This window comes from Manis pentadactyla, chromosome 2 (assembly GCF_030020395.1).
Source record: "Manis pentadactyla isolate mManPen7 chromosome 2, mManPen7.hap1, whole genome shotgun sequence".
Lineage (NCBI taxonomy): Eukaryota > Metazoa > Chordata > Mammalia > Pholidota > Manidae > Manis > Manis pentadactyla.
Window position 1 is genome coordinate 43,012,086 of NC_080020.1, and position 20,473 is coordinate 43,032,558.

The 20,473-nt window shown below is 44.1% G+C and overlaps 1 protein-coding gene across 2 annotated transcripts in view; it reads right to left on the bottom strand.

Annotated features, from left to right (window-relative positions):
* Positions 1 to 20,473, bottom strand: part of SLIT3 (slit guidance ligand 3) — a 588,416-nt gene that overhangs the window by 461,055 nt on the left and 106,888 nt on the right. For both annotated transcript variants that reach the window (XM_036884704.2, XM_036884703.2), the window contains exon 4: positions 15,069 to 15,140. In XM_036884704.2, coding sequence (XP_036740599.2) covers positions 15,069 to 15,140 — 72 coding nt within the window. The remainder of the gene's footprint in view (positions 1 to 15,068; positions 15,141 to 20,473) is intronic.

The following is a 20,473-nucleotide window of genomic DNA, read 5'->3' on the forward strand; positions in this document are numbered from 1 at the left end:
TCAGCATTCTTGTGTGTGCTTGTTGAGTGTGCCTGTGCACTGTCTGTGTGCATGTGTATGCACATATGCTAGTACATAATCATTTTGGGCTTTTCAGGGCAATGGTTTATAACCAGTGGTGTCTTTGACCATATATTGAGAGAAAAGAGCAGATTTGGGAGAGACAAAGTTCCTTCTCTCATTCATTCATTTATAGAATATTTATTGAGTGCCCATCATCTGCTAGGTACAGCAATAGGCAACTGCAGTGTCAACAACACAGACAAAACCCCTGCTCCCAAGAATCTTATATTCTACTAGGAATAGAAGAGCAGAAAATAAGCAAGTAAAAAAAGTAAGAGAGCGAAAGAATTTCAGGTAGTGGTAAGTGCCATGAAGAAAATAAAACAGGGTTATGTTACAGACAGTGACTGGTAAGGAAGGGGCCCTACTATAGGCACGGTTATCAGGAAAGGCTCTGTGAGGAAGTGGTGTTCGAGCCAGAACCTGAATTCCAAGGAGGACCTGGCCATGTGAGTATCCAGGGCAAGCAGGATACAGGTAGAAGTAACCCAAGGCCAAGGCCCTGAGCTGGGAAGAGACGGGCACACCTGGGCGGCAGGAAGGAGGTGGGGGAGGCCGTCATGGCGGGTGTGTGAGAGTGGCCTACTAAGGCACAGGAGGAGCAGCAGAGGCTGATTCATGTAATGCAGGAGCTTGGGTCTCTTCTTAGGACAATGTGAAGTTACTGGAAGGTTTAACTGGGGGAATGAGATCTGATTTGTCTTAAAAAAACATGGTGGCTATTGGATGGACAGTGGATGACGAAGGAACACAGTAGAAGCAGGAAGATTTGGTGAGGAGGGCCTCATGGTCATCTAATTCTGGCCTCATTAGGCCTAATGATCTACCATCCTTCACTCTTATTTACATAAAGGATGTACCATACACAGGGGAAGAGGATCTGTAGAGAATGCCATTAGCAATGGAAGCCATAACAATTATTTCCTAAGATAGTTTTGTTTAATGGCTGAGCCCTTGGGAACCGGTGGTTGACAATACCCTACTCTGTCTTATAAAATAGCATGAAAGTCCCTGAAAATATCAGGTATAAGTATGACACATGCATATCTCTTCCACAGAAAAGAGAAGCTCTCTCTGGGGGCTAGAAAACATTTACACTAATGATTTACTGCTTCTGACACAGATATGTCACTACCATCTCTATGCACCAAGAAAAAACAGATTATAAGCCAAGGAGACAAAGTGTCTCTCTCCTTTACAACTGCTTCTTCCTTTCTGAGCCCTGATATCTCCTCACAGTGTTGCTCAATAATTTGAACTAATTTAAAGGTCAGTATCTTGCACTACAGTGAACTTATATCTGTGCTTTGATTCAGCAGCCTGGAATGGATCTTAATTTATTTGTGTGTGTTTCTCCTACAGACAGCAGGTTTTATATGTATGTGTATGCTATGTTTTGTGTATGTGCATGTGCTTTTGAAAAAAGGAATAGAGTAGGAGATGTAGAAATATAGGAAGATAAGGGCCATGGTATTAATAAAAGTGATGATCCAGCCTTTCTTTCTATATTGCTACCACTGATACTCATTTTTAAAAATTTATTGAAATTAGGTCTCCCTGAGCATCTTGATGCATAACTTATAGAGTCTCATAAATCCCAAATTAAGTAACATTGAAATGGAGGGGGGTCAGTACTTGGTTACCATTATACCCTTTTAGAAATGTAGTTTTCTTCCTTAGAGCATTTTGACCTCCCAAAGTCAGGATGATTCCCTCACTAAGAGAAATGTTGGCATGATTCTATGTGCATTTCAATCAAAAGCTGACTCACTGATGAAAAAATTTGAGTCCAGAACATGAGATGCACCCATGAAAGGCCAAACCATCAGTTCAATAGCTGAATACTCCACTTGGCGAAATACTCCACATGGTGAAAGTTTTTGGCCATACAATAAGCAGTTCCAATCAAGATGGGACCCGACTTCCGAACAGGCTTCATCACCAGAAGTGGGGCATGGAGAATTAGAGAATGAATGATGGGAAGAAAGACACATCATGAATAAAACATTAAAATATTTCTCTAATCCATAAATCAAAAACTCAAGTCCAGCACATGACATCCAGGCAAGAGGTGTGAAATTTACTTAAACTTCCCCATTTCTTTTTTTTAAACTTAAAACAGATATTTATTTACTATTTTTTTAATTGAGGTATAATTGACATATAACATTTATATTAGCTTAAGGTGTACAATGTAATGATTCGGTATTTGTATACACTGAGGAATAATCACCACAATAAGTTTAGTTTCCCCATTATAATATAAAGTTACATAATACATGATACAACATCATTATAGTCACCATGCTGTACATTATATTCCCATTACTTACTTATTTTATGCCTGGAAGTCTGTCCCTCTTGTCCCCCTTCTCTCTTTCAACCATTCCCAAAACCCCTCCCCTCTGACAGTCATCAATGTTTTCTCTGCATCTATCTGCTCTATTCTGTTTTATTTTATTTGCTTATTTGTTTTGCTTTTTAGACTCCACACATAGTGAAATCATACAGTATTTGTCTTTCTCTGTTTGACTTATTTCACTTAGCATAATGACCTCACGGTCCATTCATGCTATCACAAATGGCAAGATTTCATTCTTTTTTATGGCTGAGTAGCACTCCACTTCTTTATCAATTTATCTACTGATGGACACTAGTTATTTCTATATTTTGGCTATTGTAAATAATACTGAAGTGAACACAGGAGTGCATGTATCTTTTCAGATTAGTGTTTCATTTTCTTCGAATAGTTACCCAGAAGCAGAAATGCAAGGTCATATAGTAGTTCTGTTTTTAGTTTTTTGAGGAACCTCCATCCTGTTTTCTATAGTAGACACAGCAATTTACATTCCCACCAACAGTGCATGAGGGTTCCCTTTTCCCCACTTCTTCACCAACCCTTGTTATTTCTTGTCTTTTTGAAAATAGCCTTTATGACAGGTACAATGTAGTATCTCATTGTGGTTTGATTTGCCTTGCCCTGATGATTAATGATGTTGAACATCCTTTTATGTTGGTTTCAAGATGGCTTGTTGCCCTCCTGTATGTCTTCTTTGGAAAAATGTCTATAGGGGTTCTCAACACATTTTTTAATTGGATTGATTATTTTGTTGTTGTTATTGAGTTAGTATGAGTTCTTTATGTATCTTGGCTATTAACCCCTTATCAGATATATGATTTACAAATAACTTCTCCCATTCAGTAAGTTGCCTTTTTATTTTGTTGATGATTTCCTTTGCTGTGCAGAAGGCTTTGAACTTGATATTTTCCCATTTGCTTATTTTTGCTTTTGTTGTCACTGCCTTTAGAATCAGATCCAAAAATATATCACCAACAGTGATGTCAAGGAACTCACTACCTATGTGTTTTTCTAGAGGTTTTATGATTTCTGGTCTTACATTCAAGTCCTTAAGCCTTTCTGAGCTGACTTTTGTGCATGTGCAAGATAGGGGTCCACTTTCATTCTTTCAGATGTAGCTGTCCAATTTTCCCAACACCATTTACTGAAGAGGCTATCTTTTCCCCATTGTACATTCTTGTCTCCTTTGCCATAAATTATTTGATCAAATAAGCCTGGGTTTATTTCTGGGCTCTGTATTCCGTCCCATTGATCTATGTGTCTGTTTTTATGCCAATATTATACTGCTTTGATTAGTATAGCTTTGTATATCAGGGAGTGTGATGGCTCCAGCTTTATTCTTCTGTTTTGAAGATGCTTTGACTATTCTGGCTATTTTTGTGGCTCCATGCAAATTTTAGCATTGTTTGTTCTATTTCTATGAAAAATGCCATGGGATTTTGATATAGATTGCTTTGGGTAATACACATTTTAACAATATTGGTGAGCATCTTTATGGCCATTACTCTGAACTCTTTATCAGATAAATTAATTATGTTCACATCATTAATATTTTTCCAAGGGTTTTATCTTGTTTTTTCATTTGGAACATATTCCTCTGTTTCCTCATTTTGTTTGCCACTCTGTGTTTGTTTCTATGTATTAGGTGAAACAGCTATTTCTTCCAGTCTTAAAGGAGTGGTCTCAGGAAGATGGATATGGTTTCAGTCTGTTGCCTGTGCAATGCTCAGGAGATAACAGCCTGCCCAGAACTGACTCTGTGATTATTTCAGTCCTGTGGGATCCAGAAAGATAAGTCCCTCTGACCACTAGAGCCAGGGTTCAAGTGGCACCCTCTGTGTGGACTCCATGTACCCCCCAGCTTTGGCAGGGCCACAGGAGAACACAGGGCCAGAGTAAACTTGCCTGTCAGGTTTGGTGGGTGGAGCCACAGAAGTGCACAGGGAGGGCAAGGGGTGCTAGCAAGATAGTGGGAGAGTGCAGAAATGGAGCTACCAGTGTCTCTGTCCTCGGAGACAATTCCAGCAGACGCCTGCTCATCTGACAGATGCTTAGCCTATGAATCTCCTTCGCATGTGGTCCAGGCATTTTTAAAGCTGCTGCTTTTGTGCTGGGTCCCAGAGTGAATGAATTTGTGTGTGAGCCCTTTAAGAGCGGAGTCTCAGTTTCCTAGAGCCCTTGTGTCTTCGGGACATAAGTCCTGGTAATTTTGAAAGCCAGATGAGATGTTTTGGGGGCTCTTCTTTCCAGTGTAAGTCCCAAGAGTTGGGGTGCCTGATGTAGGGTACAAGCTAGTCACTTCTTGTGTGATCCTTCCTGCTAGTGGGTCATTTTGCCAGGGCGGGGGTGGGGAGGAGTTGGCAAGACTACCTCTGTACCTCTCCTACACATCTTGATGTGGCCTTTTTATCCTTTATCGTTCAACTAATTTTTTAGGTCTTTTACAGAGAGAATTGTTCTATATGTAGCTGTAGATTTGGTGTATCCATGGGAGGGGGTTAAGTTCAGGGTCTTCCTGCACTGTCATTTTGAACGGCCCCATCAAATTTCTCCATTTCTATTTGGTTTGACCAGTACTGTGTCATCACAGCTTTGCTGTTGTTAATAATTTATCAATACTTCCTTTATAAGCATCAATCTCCAGGACTTTGTAAATGGATCGCAAACATTACAAATGGAAATGAATGTTCAATATCCAAGATACTGAGCCCATAGGAAAAGCAGAAGAAAGTCAAAGTTACAGATTTTTTACTTGTGATTTGAAATTATACTAGGATGTGGGGCATCAAATTAAAACATGATTTGTCCCCTGGAGAGATTCCCAAATGTTGGTTGAAAAAAATGAGAGATGATTAGGCTCTTTAGAAATGTTTCTGTTGATGCTGAATGTGATTCAAGAACAAATATTTCAAGATTATTAGATGTGGGTAAATTTGCATCATTCAGGCAACTGAATAAGGTGTGTCTGGGGTCTGCCCACCTCAAAAGGCTTATATTTTTCTATACACAATGTGGTATTTCCCTGACATTTTCAATTCCTTTGATAGTTTCTAACTCCAGGTAAGGAGAATAAGCATCTTGGGGTGTAAGTGAAGGCAGGCCTCAGGTTCTCATTCTTGACAAAGGGCCATGTTGACACTGAGAACACAGTCTTTATTTGAGCCCCCTTGGTGATGACCACATAGTCCTACTGAGACTGGTTGACTCTACCACAGGCCACAGGGTGCTTAGAGTAGCACATGGTGCTGTGCAGAAAGGTTCCAGCCCTGTAGGTGGGTCCCTGCCAAGGAAGTCTGAGAAGGAGCCAGGTGGCAAGAAGCCCATGCTCACACCCCCGGGCTCAGATTAGACATGTCGGCATTCTGTATTCGGCATCCCAACAACCAGCATATTCCAGTGACACACACACACATACACACACACACACATGGTAGGTGTTCAATAAATGTTTTAGTTGTCCCTAGTCACACAAGTCTCTTCCTGGGAATTGAGTAGGAATGTCCCCAACAGAGAACTGACTCTATGCCAGGTATCGGCTGGGTGTTATTTTTTCATTTTCCTAACTCATATTTTTTCATATATAGCATAGAGAACACACCAATAAATGAAGGGTTTTTTGCTGTATGTGTGAGGGGCTGAGCTCTTCTTGCCATCAGCGGTGTAATACACTGTCAAAGCAAAGATTCAGGAGGCTTCCTGAAGCCCTTACACATATAACCCTTCTCTCTACATTTTTCCTTTTTCTTCAGTTGGCCCCTGGGTTTCACCATTTTCACCAGTGTCCAGCGTTTTTCACCAAAGGTTGGTCAGACTTCCTTCAAGGATGGCTTTTCTCACCCTGATCCACGGCATGACTCTAGAATGGTTAAACCCTGGCACACACCTTCAGGAAACCATCTCGGAACCCCCACCAAGTAGACCAGCAAAGGCCCTTACCTTCGAACCAAAGAAAATACTAAGTCCATGAAATCACTTAAGCCAGCCTTCCAAAGAGAGGGAGACTCAAAATGTTTTATGCAGCAACCTATAAGAAACTCATTTTGTGGGATGTTTCACATTCCAGCCTATGGTTTATTCCCCCATATATCCCTGCCAGTAATATCAACCAGATGTGGCAAAGAAGTCTGTGCAGAATTGTAAAAATTACAAGCATATTCTGTAATTCTAAAGCATTGTAAAGTCACAGCTTGGTTTTCTTTCTTTCTTAAAAATTCTTTTTTAAAAAACTTTTTAAGCTGGCAGAACATTCTCAGTATAAGTATTGCCTGATTACTTTCAAAAATTCTTCTGCTGGCCCAATGGGCTACAGAGTCTTTAAATGTAAAATCCAACTGTATCTTTGATAAATTGTAGGGAATTTAGAAAGGTCTACTTGCAAACATGCATTTGAGTCCATAAATTTTCTGTTTTAACATTTCAAGTCTTAATACCTTAGATCTCAGGTATGAGCATGTGTTCATATATGTTCATATACACATAAAAGTACAAAATACCAAACCTCAAAATCTTCAGAGATCCATGATTGTTTTTTCTCTGTCTCTTTTTTAAGGTGTGTTTCAGAACACCTTATTGGCACATGATAAGGTAGGAAAAACACAGAATTGGGGGTCATAAATACCTGGGTTTATTCCTCATGAGCTAAATTCAAGCCTCAGTTTCATCATCTGTATAGTGGGCATAAAAAGACCTCTCTTGCAGAAGGACCAAAGAAAAGGCATATTCATAAAATGCCTTAATGCACAGTAGGTGCTCAAGAGATGTTTAGTTCCTTCCCTGCTCCCAAATCTATAAAATAACAGGGTCATATTAATTTGGAGTTTCTCAAAGTATGACCCTGAGTGACATACCAAAATCACCTAGGGTGCCTATTTGCAAAGTCAAATCCCTAAGTCCATTCCAGATCTAATGAACTAGCTAGATGTCTTGGGGACATGGCCTGGGAATCAGCACTTTAACCAGCACTCCAGTGGATGTTTTTCGATATGCTAAGTTTGAGAACCACTGAAGCCTAGATCCTTGCTCTGCAGAGTGTGGTCCTGGGCCAGGAGCATCACCTGAAAGTTTTTAGAAATACAGATTCTTAGGTTCTACCCCAGACCTACAGAACCAGAATCTGTATTTTAACACAATTCCCAGGTGTTCAGATGCACAGTAAAGTTTGAGAAATGCTGGCCTAGATATCTTTTATCCCTGTCTAACATTCTACAGTATAAGAATCTACAAGACAATTAAAACTATTAGTCTTGTGATCAACTCTGTGGATAGATAATAAGCTTCTATGCTCAGCTGGATAAAGCCTCAGTGGAGGAGAAAAGGAAAGAAATCTTCCATGTTATCTTTCCTGGCTCTGACTTAAGGCTCTACAGAGAGAGTACAACTTACACAAGATAGAAACCCCAAGAGTAACATGGCGCCCACTGAAGTCCATTTTCTGTCCCCATGCAGATTAAACCTACATGTGACTTCAAGCACATGATGAAACTGGCAGTTGATAAAGATGCCATAAAGCCAACAGAAGGCTGGCCTCACTGCAGTGTTCAGGGTCTGGGGCAATGGAGGAGGAGGAAATGGAGCTCCAATTTGCAGGGACATTTTTCATGAGCTTAGGTGGCTGTGCCCCTGGAAAAAGTGCCCCCACATCTGAACAGTAAGACTGGTCTGTATCTTGGCCTCTGAAGGCTGGGCTAACTCAGGGCAGAGCAGGTCTCTGGGACCCAGCTGCAGGGAGGCAGGCAGTCTCTGAAGCCCCCACCATCTTGATGGGATTGGTTTCCCCAACATCTTATTATCATTTCACCACATCAGATAACAACTCTGCTGGAAAACTGAGTAATGTGGTTTGTTTTTCCACTGGTTTTTCACTTTTATAGCACTCTTTCATATCAATATAGAGTTTTATGGACACACATATTGTATGTAGTTATGTTTTCAAGTTTAGTGCAGAATTGGAAGACTAAGATAGCTGCAAAGGGACCTATGAACAGCAGGAGGTGCTACCTAGAGGTACAGGGCCTCAGTCACCCAACCAATCTGGGCTCATTTAGGGCTTCAAAGAGATAAAGAAACTAACACTAACTGAGCTTCTACTAGATGCCTGGCACTTTAACTTACATACCTGTAGTAAGGAAATTTGGTTATGAATGTAGTTCTGGAGTCAGGAAAGCATGGGTTGGAACTTGGGCTCCGCCAGTTGCTGGCTCTGTATCCTGGGCAAGCTAAATCTCTAGGACTCTTGTTTCTTTTGCTCTAAAATGGTGATAATATAGTATCTACCCTCCCAAACCTGTGCTGAGTGAGAGACGATATGAAAAAGCAGTTCACAGAGCATGTGACTCCTGGTAAATATACAGTACATGCTTGGGAACTACTGTGGCTGATATGCCCCTGCCAAATTCCTACATTGAAGCCCTTGCCCCCAGTACTTTAGAATGTAACCATATTTGGAGATCATGTCTTTAAAGTAGTGATTAAGTTAAAATGTGGACATTAGGGTGGGGCCATAAACCAATACGACTGGTGTACTTATGAGAAGAGGAAGAGACCTCTGGGGTGAGCATAAACAGACAGACAACCCTGCAAAGAGGCAACAGAAGACTGCCATCTATGGGACAGGGAGAGAGGCCTCAAGAAGCCAGTCCCGATAGAACCTTTATCTTAAGTTTCCAGGCACCAGATGAGAAAATTAATTTCTGTAGTTTAAGCCATCCAATCGGAGGCTTTGTTTGGCAGGCCGAGTAAACTAAGACTGGAACTATGATATTATCGCTATGGTACAGCTAACCAACCTAAAGCTGAGAAGAAAACCTGCCCAGGGTCACCAGAGAGTAGGATCCAAACCCTGGTCTGTATGGTCCCAAGGTCTCTGTTTTTCGCTGTAATCCTGGGCTGACTCAAAGAGACGTGAGATCACCGTGCTGAGTGCATCTTCTGGTTTGTTTGGGGGCATGGGACATGTATACCCACGGCTGTGACAAGAGCAGAAAATGGTAAACGCGCAGGAGAAGTGCACATGAGCAGAGCTGAGAGCTCAGAGGAAGGCTCACTCAGTGGGATTACGTTCCCTGGAAGCCCGGATCTCACGGCCTTTAGCTCTTTGGAAGGGACACTGCTCCACCATGACGACAGCCCAGGGGCTCAGGGCTAATTGGGTGGCCACATTTCATATTGTGTTTAGTTGCCTGGGGATTAACATCCCAAGTCTCTTGCAACTCCACTGACCCAAGTGACTGACAGCAGGTTTAACCCCAGTGGCATTTTTTTAAAGCTGTCAATTGCCTCGTAACTGAGCAGAGAATAATTGGAGGCCTCTGTCCTGCGGCAAGCACACTGCTTGCTCAGCCACAGGTTTTCAACCACTAGCAAATATTTAATGGACTCTTTGGACATGAATCCAGAACCGAGGGGCCAACAGGATCCTGGAGGCTTGCTCGTCCTCATGTGGCAGAGGCAGACTTGAAAACAGTTGTGAGCCGCCACATCCCTCGTCCCCTTCAGAGCTCTCTAATCCGGGGAAATGCTGAGGGACTTTTAGTCCCTGTTTTCACCTTGTGTTCTGTGCCTTCTAAGGAATTTCTGGCAACATTAACCGCTTAAACTCCAAATGATTAGAAATCCCTCACTCCCTCTCCCAGGTGTAGGTAAAAGAGAGAGCTGGAGAGGACACAAAATAAGAAAAAAAAACCCTGTAGACTAGAGAACAGACCAAGCTCCACCCTTCTTCTCCAGGTAAGCCCCCTCCCCCCACCCCAGAGGTGAAGGGACACGCCTAGGGCCACACAGCTTGTGGGTGGTGGAGCCAGTATGAGGGCCAGGATCTTCTCACTCCAAGTGCAGTACTGCCTCAACCCTCATCTGTTTTGGAGGCTGAACTCTGCCAGGTGCTGAAATGTGTATGCCACAGATGTCAAAGCCCTAGCATGTGAGCTGCCCCCATCAGTCAGCTAGCAAAATCAACCACAGCTGTCTTTCACCGAGCACTTCCTTCACGCTATGTAGTCAGTGCTAAGGTTTTTCCATGGGTTATTTCACCCATCCTCAGAGTAACATAGAGAAATAGGCTCTATTATTGTCTGTTTTACTGACGAAGAACCTGAGGCCCAGAGAAATTAACTAACTTGTCCACAGTCTCACATTAGTAACTGGCAACACCTGAACCCTTTTACTTTATTGCCATCTCCTAAGCTCAGCTGTGGGTCAGGAGTGGTAGGGAACCTAGAAAGAGCACAAACACAGTCCCAACACTTGAGAGTCTTATGATCTATGTCAGGATGGAAGGGAGCCAGTAGTAATCGAGTACCCAAGGCATGACAGAGGCCTTGCTGGGGGCTTGCAGACTACAGTGATTTCACCTAAACCTCAGGGCACTTCCAAGCTCTTGGAGTCTATGCCTGGGAGCTCTGTGCTTGAGAACAGGGCAGTGATAGATACACCACTAACATACACAGGAATCAATGAATCAATGAATCAGACAGCACTGGGTCTGAGGGTGGACAGGGTGGGGTACCCAGTAAAGGCCAGATAGAAGCACTTGGCTATATGAAGGTTCATCATCAATCCTTTTCAGCATAACTTGAGCTTGCCACAATAGTTGGCATGGCAGTGTGCGGTGGTAGAAAACTGAAAGACTGTGTAGCAACATAGACGTACATTTGAGTCCCAGTCCCATTGTATCCCAGTTATATGACTATGGGTGAGTCAGAAAGCCACACAGTGTAGTTCTACTTCTCAGAAATATGTGATACATAGGCAGGTAATTTAAACTCTGAGTTTTGATTTCCTCATCTATATATAAAATGGGAGAACTGAGGCAGGGAGCTGATTGTAGTAGAGAAAAGCCCAGACTCCAGAGTAAGATTACCCAGATTTGAATTCTGCTTGTCTCACTAAGTAGTTGTATGATGCTGGCAAGTTCTTTAACCTCTCTGAGGCTCAGTTTCAAATCTGTGAAGCAGTAATGATCATAGCAGCTATCCCACGGGGCTGTAAGGAGCATCAAATGAGTTATATGTATAGTGCTCAGAATAGCACTGGCACTCAATGCATTTACTACTGTTATTGTCTTGAAGTGTTACTGTGAGGATACAAAGTGCTCAATTAAATGGGGAGCTGCAAAAAGTAGAAGCTCAATAAACTTGTAAACATCTATTGTTTTTAAGTTTGGTGTCTCTTCCCTCATCTTCTGATAACAGACTTATTCTTCCTTTGGGAAACCCCTTCCCAGGTCCTGCATACTCTCATCCCCAAACAAGTGGAATGAACATTTAACCCCAACTCGATCAATCAGAGGACACCATCCCACCGGTAACAGCCATTTGCTTAGACATGGACAAGCTAAGAAATCTACCCTCAATTCTTTCCTGTGGGACAGTTGTTGGGGCACTCTCTCCAGCTGGGTTGCTAGATCAGTATCCCTGAGTGTTCTGCTTTTCCCACCAGCATACACACTGTTCCAGGGATGGCAGGAGTGAGATGTAGTTCCAATGACATCACTAGGCTCCTGGATCCAGTTGTTCCTGAAGCCATTCATAACTATCACTGTCTCAGACATACTAACTAATGTATTTCCTGTTTGGGTTAAATTAACTTCAGTTGCATTTCTGTCACTTATTGGTTAGCAGTGGTATTGTAATAGCATAGGTTCTTAATAAATATTGTTTCCCTTTCTCAACACTACTCAAAACATCTTATTACACATCCACAGCTTTTCCAAAAGGTATTCTTTGGTTAAACATTGAGCATCAAGGAGTTTTTGTCTAGAGATATAATAAGAAAAGAAAGGGCATTTCCAGAATTGCTGCTTAGCCCTCACAACATACTAAGGAGGAGACAGCCACACAGTGTCTGCATTTAGCATTCTCTGGAAAATTGCTTGCTGTGTCTATTGAGAAGCAGTGCTCTTTTAAAACACAACCAGTGGCATATGTATACACACTCATGATTGCACATTTATTGATTTCTAATTTGTACCCTGCTAACTTCCAAAAAGGCCCTGGAGTGGCTGACAAAATAAGACAAAGACACAATAGGGCCATTAAGAAAAATCAAAGATCAAGCCCAGAGAGAAAAAGGGATTGCTGATTATAGCCCAAACCTGGGTTAGTATAGTTGCTTCAATTTTAAAAAAAATTATATTTAGCTCCCAGCTTTTTGGCAGCCATTCAGATTGTATCATGATGGGGCACATGGAAAACTGGGCCTCCTTCATGTCTGCAGCTCAACACCCAGCAGAGGTCAGGCTGGAACGAGCACTGGGGAAGAGCTTATTGAATGAGTGAATGAATGAATAAGTGAGTGAGTGAGTGAGTAAATGAGTGAGTGAGTGAATGAACGGTGGATAAATGAATCAAACCCGCTGAGCGCACTGTTTAAATCTGTAGACCTCTATGATGCGTTTATTCATCCACCCATTCACTGAGTACCTATGCGCGTCAACCCCCATGTCTGGCTGGGGATGTGGAGAGGGACAGACACCAAAATGAGTTCATTGTCAGCTCTGCCTTCCCAGCTGCAGCTCTCTGGCTTAGGCAGAAGCTCAGTGAAATTTATCTCAGTGCTCACAGCAACAACTAGATTATTCATGCCTCCCAGAGAAGGAAGAGCAGAAAGCAAGGTTGTAAAGGTGGGAACTGTAGGAGTCACAATAGTTATCTTGGTGGCTACAAGTTAACAGCACGTTCAGACCCCAGAAAACACCATTATCTCATTGGACAGGCACAGCATCTCAATGAGGAAAGTAAAAGGGAAGAGGGGTGTCTCCCTTCTACTGATGAGGATATTTGGGCACAGAAGGCAAAGTGACTCTCCCAACCTCTCTCAGTTAGAAAATGGGGATTTCCTATGCCCCCCATGCTACCTGCCTGGGCTTGGCCCCCAGCATCTCAGAGACCTGTCACCACTGCCTGAAATTCCTCCTCTGACTGGATCAAGACCAGCTGCACACAAAATGCCCATCACCTGATGGCTGTGGGGAGCAGCCATGAGGCCACCTTCTGCGGGCAGGAACCAGCCCACCTGACATCCCGCAGCAAGTGGAACACTCAGATCCATCCTGCTCAAAGCTTTCCAGCAGCCCCACCCCACAGACACCTTCTGTTTGCCTAGAAAGGGACACTGAGATTCCAGATGAATGGCATATAGTCTGTACTTCATAATTAGGATCAGGTTGAAAAGGCACAATTTGGTTCTGGGTGGAGAGATGACTATTAGGTGAACATTTAAGGAAAGAACTATATAGGGAAGAGGAAATTAAAAACCACATAGCTTCCCCATAGGCCCATTTGGTGTTGTTTATCCAGCTCTGCTAGACACTCAGGCTGCCAAACCCTCGCCTCGTTTACCCTCATGTCCATCAAGATACAGTCAATGCAGAAGAATGGAAAGGAGGGCATATTCTTTTCCATATTTACCAAGGTCAGCTGGATGGACTGAACAAGAGAAATGGGGTACACGGCTGGAGGAGACCTTGACAAAGTACAGGTGTTTCCTAGAGGAGGCAGGCAAGGCCGCTGTACCACTGAAACACCAGCCAACCCTTACCTGATCTTGTTCCAACAAAGTACCCTTTAAGATACTTTTATGTACATAGTCTGTGTATGTGCGTACAGACAAAGATGTAGATACAGATTCCTAATTCAGAACTCATTCTTAAGTGCACACACTGACATGTGTTTCATATTTCCCAATTTATCCTGGAGCCTACATGCATTGTTTGACTGCATAAGTTAGTATTAAGCACAGCCATTGGAAATGAGAATAGTGGCCACAACTCTAGAGCCTCCCCAGTAATGTTAAGAGTTTTTGAGCAAGGCTGTAAATTTCACTGCCTGACTGCTAAGCAGCCAGGCACTGTGTCACTCCATTCAGAAAGTCAAGCCTTAGGCCAACCCAGATCATCCCATGATCTACACAAGTCACTGCCAGTATGACTTTTAGGTTCAAAATCATGGAACTGTTCACTGTAAATAATTAGCACATGCCTAACACCCCCCATAATACGTGAATCACGATCGCCATCTTGACGTACATCCCAGCTCCTGAGTCTCCAAACCTTCACACTGAATAAATGCACAGAGGTATCACCATCTCTTCCCCCTTCACTACAATCTGGATCATTCCGGAAGATAAAGCAAAATTCAAAGTGTTTCTTCCTTTTCCACAAAATCATAGAGTCCAGACCCAGGCTTCCCAGATTGGCAGTGTTAGGAAGCAGGCAAAGGACAGTTGATTGATCCATTAAGATGGTGAGGTAGAAATGTTTAGTACAATCCAGTGCCCCCCTGAGACCGGTGGCAGTCTTGTGAGAATAAACTCACCTCAGTTCCCACCCTCAGGGCATTTCCCTGAGGTAAGGTCAGACCCAAGCTAACAGAAGACTTCCTTTCTCCTTGCAAAGGACCGATCCACTACCACAAGCCACTAAGCCCTCACTTACCACTTAAGCCCGTCTCTGAAGGCAACAAGACAGGTGGGCCTGGAGGGGAATGGGCCATTCCGCCCACGTTGAAGCCCTGCTCCAAGCTGCCATATGTATGGCCTCAGTGCCGAGCTCCGCACGGCACGAGGTTCCACGCGCTAAGGCAACCACGACTTCCATAGCACCAAAGCCAGGCAAGACAGCAAGGAGAGAACACAATTCAACTGTACTCACAGTCTGGTGAGCTTCGGGGTGCTCTGGAAAAGCAATTCTGGAAGGACTTGGAGCTTATTCTTGTTCAGGCGTCTAAAGATGAAAAAAGAATGAAAGGATGTCAAGGAGACATTAAATTGGATCAAGTATATTCAGACACTACTTCAGTCAATCAATCAGTCAACAAGTATTAAAAGACTTTCTAGATCTTTCCATGTGGGATGCTCAGCGTGTGTGGGATATATTCTGTAATCAAGTTGGGGATATGAGGCAAAGGCCAGTCATAACAGCACAGCATGTGTGCTGCAGCACCCCCATCACGAGCCTAGGACACATGACCAGGCTTTTGAAATTGTCTGGCCACGTGCTCCAGGGAGCTAGTGCCAAGTGACAGAACTGGCATGTGAAATGGGTCCCTAAAAAAAAATAAAATACTAGAGAGAATATTCCAGATTCCAAGTGGTGATTGTGGCTGCGGTGGAGAGACAGCAGTTCCTATGGGAAATAGAAGGCCATGTGCTGAGGGGCCAAATGAATCCTCGGACCAATTCAGGGCTGCATTATAACTTGCATGGGCCCCTGGCACTATTGCCCACATGAGCCCCTTCCTCCATTAAAAAAGGTAATATAAGTTTATAATTGTGTTGGTATAAAAACAATATATTAATATCATATATTATAACATTTACTTTGACCTGATAGCTCTTTCTTTCCTTCTAATTTCAAAAGAAGTTAAAACAGTTTCATGGCCCTAAAGGATTGCTGGCCCTGGGCACCAGCCCCGCTGAGCCTAGAGGAGCAGCTGGCACTGGGTCAGGGATCAGGACTTATGGCTGGAGGTAAACTCGGCTGAGAAGGGTCACCCCACTTAGGAGGGTGGCAACAGAGCCAATCAGAAACTCTCCTGAGAATGGTCAACGCTAATGTCCACAGAAAAGAGGCCATCTGAGTTTCTAAGGGACACGAGCCTTTGTTGTAGCCTCTGTGAAGGTTGCTCTCCTGGGAGTGTGAGGCCAAAAGGGAGGGAGACCCTATTCTGTGCTTGCTCCCGTGCCTCTCTGTCCTAGCATCTTTATGCAGCTTAATCAGTGAATGCCTGAACTGTCCCCAAATCTTCCACCCTCAGAATCCGCAGAATCTCCTGCAGCACAGGAGCAGTTCAGAGCCTGGCAGCATTTCTGCACTTAGAGTGAACTGCACGTTGGTTCCCCAGGATAACCATATTACCCTATTATGGAGTTATTAAATGGGAGGAAAGAAAAGGTGAGCGTTGTCCCAGCTTCTGGCCCCAAAGCCCACACTCGCCCCACAGCCCCACGCAGACATGAGTCCTTGGGGAGGAAGGATTTTACTACTTCCCCCGTTTCAACCCTGGTCAATGGCCAAAAACTTCAGAGGCACAGGGGACCAGTGGAGGTCACAAAGGGCAAAGCACAGGAGAGAGGAGCATCTGCAGGCTAAGGCTCCTGTCAGAGGTGTGCTGCTCAGCCAAGAACCGGTCAAGTGGTGTGCGGGCGGGTGAGGACGGTGAGGACGGTGAGGCCATCGGTGTGACACCTGAGGGAAGGAGGCCAGAGGAAGCCTGGGAAGCAGGTCGTGATAAGCTCAAAAGCCCTGCCCCACCCCAATGGGCAGCCGGATTCCTATACTGGCACTTTTTTTCTGGTTTTCATTTTTTATTAATTGTGGTAAAAAATAAATAAAACATTTACGATGTTAACCATTTTTAAGTGTATAGTTCCGTTAAGTATATTCATATTGTTGTGCAACAGATCTCTGGAACTCTTTCTTCTTGCAAAACTGAAACACTATACCCATCAGACAACTCCCCCGTTCCCCTTCCCCGGGCCCTGGTGGCCACCATCCTGCTCTCCGTTCCGTAGGTCTGACCAAGTGCCCTTTTGATCACTTCCAGTATGCACTGTGTGTGTTTCTGTCACTGAAGTGGAAAGACAGCGTGGAGCCCAGGGGAGAGGAGGGCCAGGGGGAATCCAGTTGTTTACCCAGATCAGTTCCCATGTGGTGATGGTAAGTTCCTTTATATCACGGGGAAGCACTGGTACAAGAGAAGGCAGGGTGCTGTGCCTTCGGGGTTGGCCAAGGCTGGCTTCAGTGTGTCTGTATCATGAGAGCTCTCCCCCTGGGAACTCAGAACTTCAGTTTTATATCTGCAAAATAACCTTACTCACAGGGCTACAGTAAGTTTTAATATAAAAGTGTCTAGTATTGTAATAAGAACATGGTGATAAAAATGATGCTTATTGAGTTCTAACTGCATGTCAGATGCTAAGTTACATGCTGGATGGGCAGGACTGCAGACAGCAGAGCTGGGAGGCAGGTGTCAGTTATTATTATCTGTGATTCATAGACGAGGACACCAACCCCTGCAAGGGCTGGGCACACTCCACAGGCTACAGTGCCAGGATGTGGTACAGGCAGCACGCGGACCCAGGCAGTCTGCCTCCGGAGCCCTGGTTCTGGACCGTGGGGCTCTCAAAGCCTGGCAGAAAGTGACAGCTCCCTTGTTGTCTCTGCTTCCTTTCATCCAGGCTTGCCACCTCCTCCTCCCAGCCCAGACAACCATCCACCCTGAGGACATTTCCCTCCCTTAAACGTCCCCTCTTGGAGGTCCCTAAGGCCAGAATTGAGTCTCTTTGTGGGTCTGTCTGGAACAACCCTCTATTGTCATAGTTGCACAAAGCCTGGTAAGAGTTACATTCAGACAACACTCTAGTCTAGGCAAAAATTCTAAAACCCAGCACCCCACTGCCTGCAGTGGGTTGGGTGTTGAGTGTGTGCTAAAAGCCCTAAACCAGAGTTGAAGCTAAAAATAAAACCAGCTTGGCTCTGAGGCTCCACAAAGGGAAAAACTCGTTTTCAGTTCGTTGCTGGTATTTGTGGCTGGACAAAAATAAAAATACAACCAAATTTAGCCAGTTGTGCTCTGCCTGCCACTCCATAAACCCTGACTGAGGATTCCAGGGCAGCTGGGCTGGGCTCTCCTCCCAAAAGCCTCAGGGTTTTCCGCTTCGGCTTGGGCGGGCCACACGCCGGTTCTCCCTGTCAAAAGGAGCTCCGGGACTTCATTTCATTTCCAGTTCGTTCCAGGATTGATTCATGTTTACTTAGTTAACCAAGCCAGCCAAAAGGTCTTCCATGAAGAAATGGTGAAGGTTCCAAGCTGCCTAAGGTGCACTTCTCATGTGGCTGCTCTAAGAGCAGCTCCTGAAGGGAAAATGAACAGCATGAAATATGCCCTTCTCCTGACAGAGGGGCAGGGAAGCACTGGGCTGCGCACAGAGGCTATTGGCCATAGTGCCCTCCGTCGCTCATGCCATCTGCCGCTCTGTCGCCCTGGGCCCAGAGGCAGGAATCTCCTGCATAGTTTAAGCTGGAAATAAATCCATGATGCTTAGATGGAGAAGACTGGAGAGGACCTGTATGAGGGCAGACCCAAGGAGGTTGACAAACAGTCCATAGGCCAGGTCAGTGATGTGAAAAAGCCCACCTGGGTGTTCCCTGTAAGATCAACACGCTTTTCCAGCTTTCCTGCTGGAACACTGGTGAGCATTAAGGTCAAAACCCCACTGGCTGCTAGTTACAAGGTCATATGGTTTTTCTGCCTGAACTGTGAAGCTTCAAGAAACAGAGCCTTGTCTTTATATTATAGTACAGTTGAGCACCTTCCTGAAAGTATCTGGGTGTAAAGTCTAATTAGAGGTTTTTGCCACTTTATTGAATTCACCCTTTTATCTGTTCATTCAATTATCTACCCACCCATCTTCCCATCCAGCTATTCATTTATCCATCCATCATCCATCCAACCATCCATCCACCATCCATCCATGCATCTCTGCACTCATTTTTCAATGTGAACGTTCAAAGATGAAAAAGATGTAGTACCTTCCTTTCAGGATGTCAGATGCTAGTGGAGGAGACAGACATGAAAACAAAGATATTATGGAGCATAGAAGAAGGCCAGCTGCCCCTGACATGGGTAAAGAAAGGCTCCCCAAAAGAAATGGTTTGCAGTTTAGTTTTGAAGCATGAGTATGACTCTTCAAGAAATACGGACCAAGTGTTCTAGGCTTGGGCATGGCTATGGAGGCCCATGAGCCCAAGAAACATTTGGGGAGGAGGCCTGCATTGCTGGAACATGGAGGTAACTTGAACAACATTAGCAAAGAAGCTGTAGAACTAGGCAGGGATCCTAAGGGCCCTTGTGCATCATGGTTAAAGATTTGTGCTTACCTGTTTCCTGAGAGTAACAAGGGGCTATAGACAGAGGTTTAAGCAAGGGTGCACTTAATAACAATCTGGTTTGGATTTTGGAAACTCCTCTTGAGTATCAGTAAACCTGGTTTTGCAGAGGGTGAAATAGGAAGTGATGAGACCAGCTAACAGGGCTCCTGAGTAATCAGTGTGGCTGTATGAGGATCTGGTTAAGGATGAGAATGGTATTGGAGTGTAGGAGATAGATGTGAGGTACAATCAACAGAACTTTGTGATTGAATGCAGACAGTTACAGCAGTGGAGATGTTAAAAGTGGTCCCCAGGTTCCCTTTGAGTAACTGATCAGTTGAGATTGCCAGTCACTGCTGAAGGGCATAGAGAAGGGAGGCCCACCATGCAGAAGGTGGTATGTTTAGATTCAAGATCTCTGTATTACTGGGGCCTCTCAAATATGTTTTGATAACTAATAACAGTAACTAGTAATAATACTGAAGCCAGGAGTCAGGCACTGTACTATGCACTTTATGTGCACTATCTCATTTAATTCCCAGCAGAAATGCTTTGAGGCTGGTATTCTTTGTAGCCCTATAATAAGGAAACAGGCCTAAGAAGTTTAAGGCACTTGAACAAACTCAAACTTGACCAAAATTCTGGTGTTGGGATTTGAACCCATGCTCTTAACTTCTATGGAGAATAATGTATTTAATTTAGTTCTTCATCATAGACCATCTTGATTTATTACCTAATGTGTAAGCTTCCCCTTCCCATGAAGGGCTGTAGGTCCTTAAGAGTGGGAAATACATCTAATATCTCCTTGGTGTCTCAACTTTAGCTCACACAGCCCCAGGTGCTGAAGAGGAGCTTCAAGAAGGGCCTGCTGAATTTCATGAATAAATCATAAGGTAGGAATGGCTATCTGGGGAACTTGAAGAATCAACAGCCTTCCTGACCTAACTGAGGGGAACCATCCTATTTGGAGTTGAAATTAAACTCCCTGAGGGCCCATCTGCCTGAGTCTGTCTGCATTTTCTAGAAACTTCTTGGAGGCTAAGCTTCCAGACTCACCTGCTCCTCTACCAAGCAAGTCAGAACTGCAGGGCTCACTCAGTGCTTCTGCTCTCTACATGAGGGGCAGGGTAAGAGGCCTTCAGGCTGGGAGGAAGCACTACTCAGCCGCAGGCCAGGGTATGGCC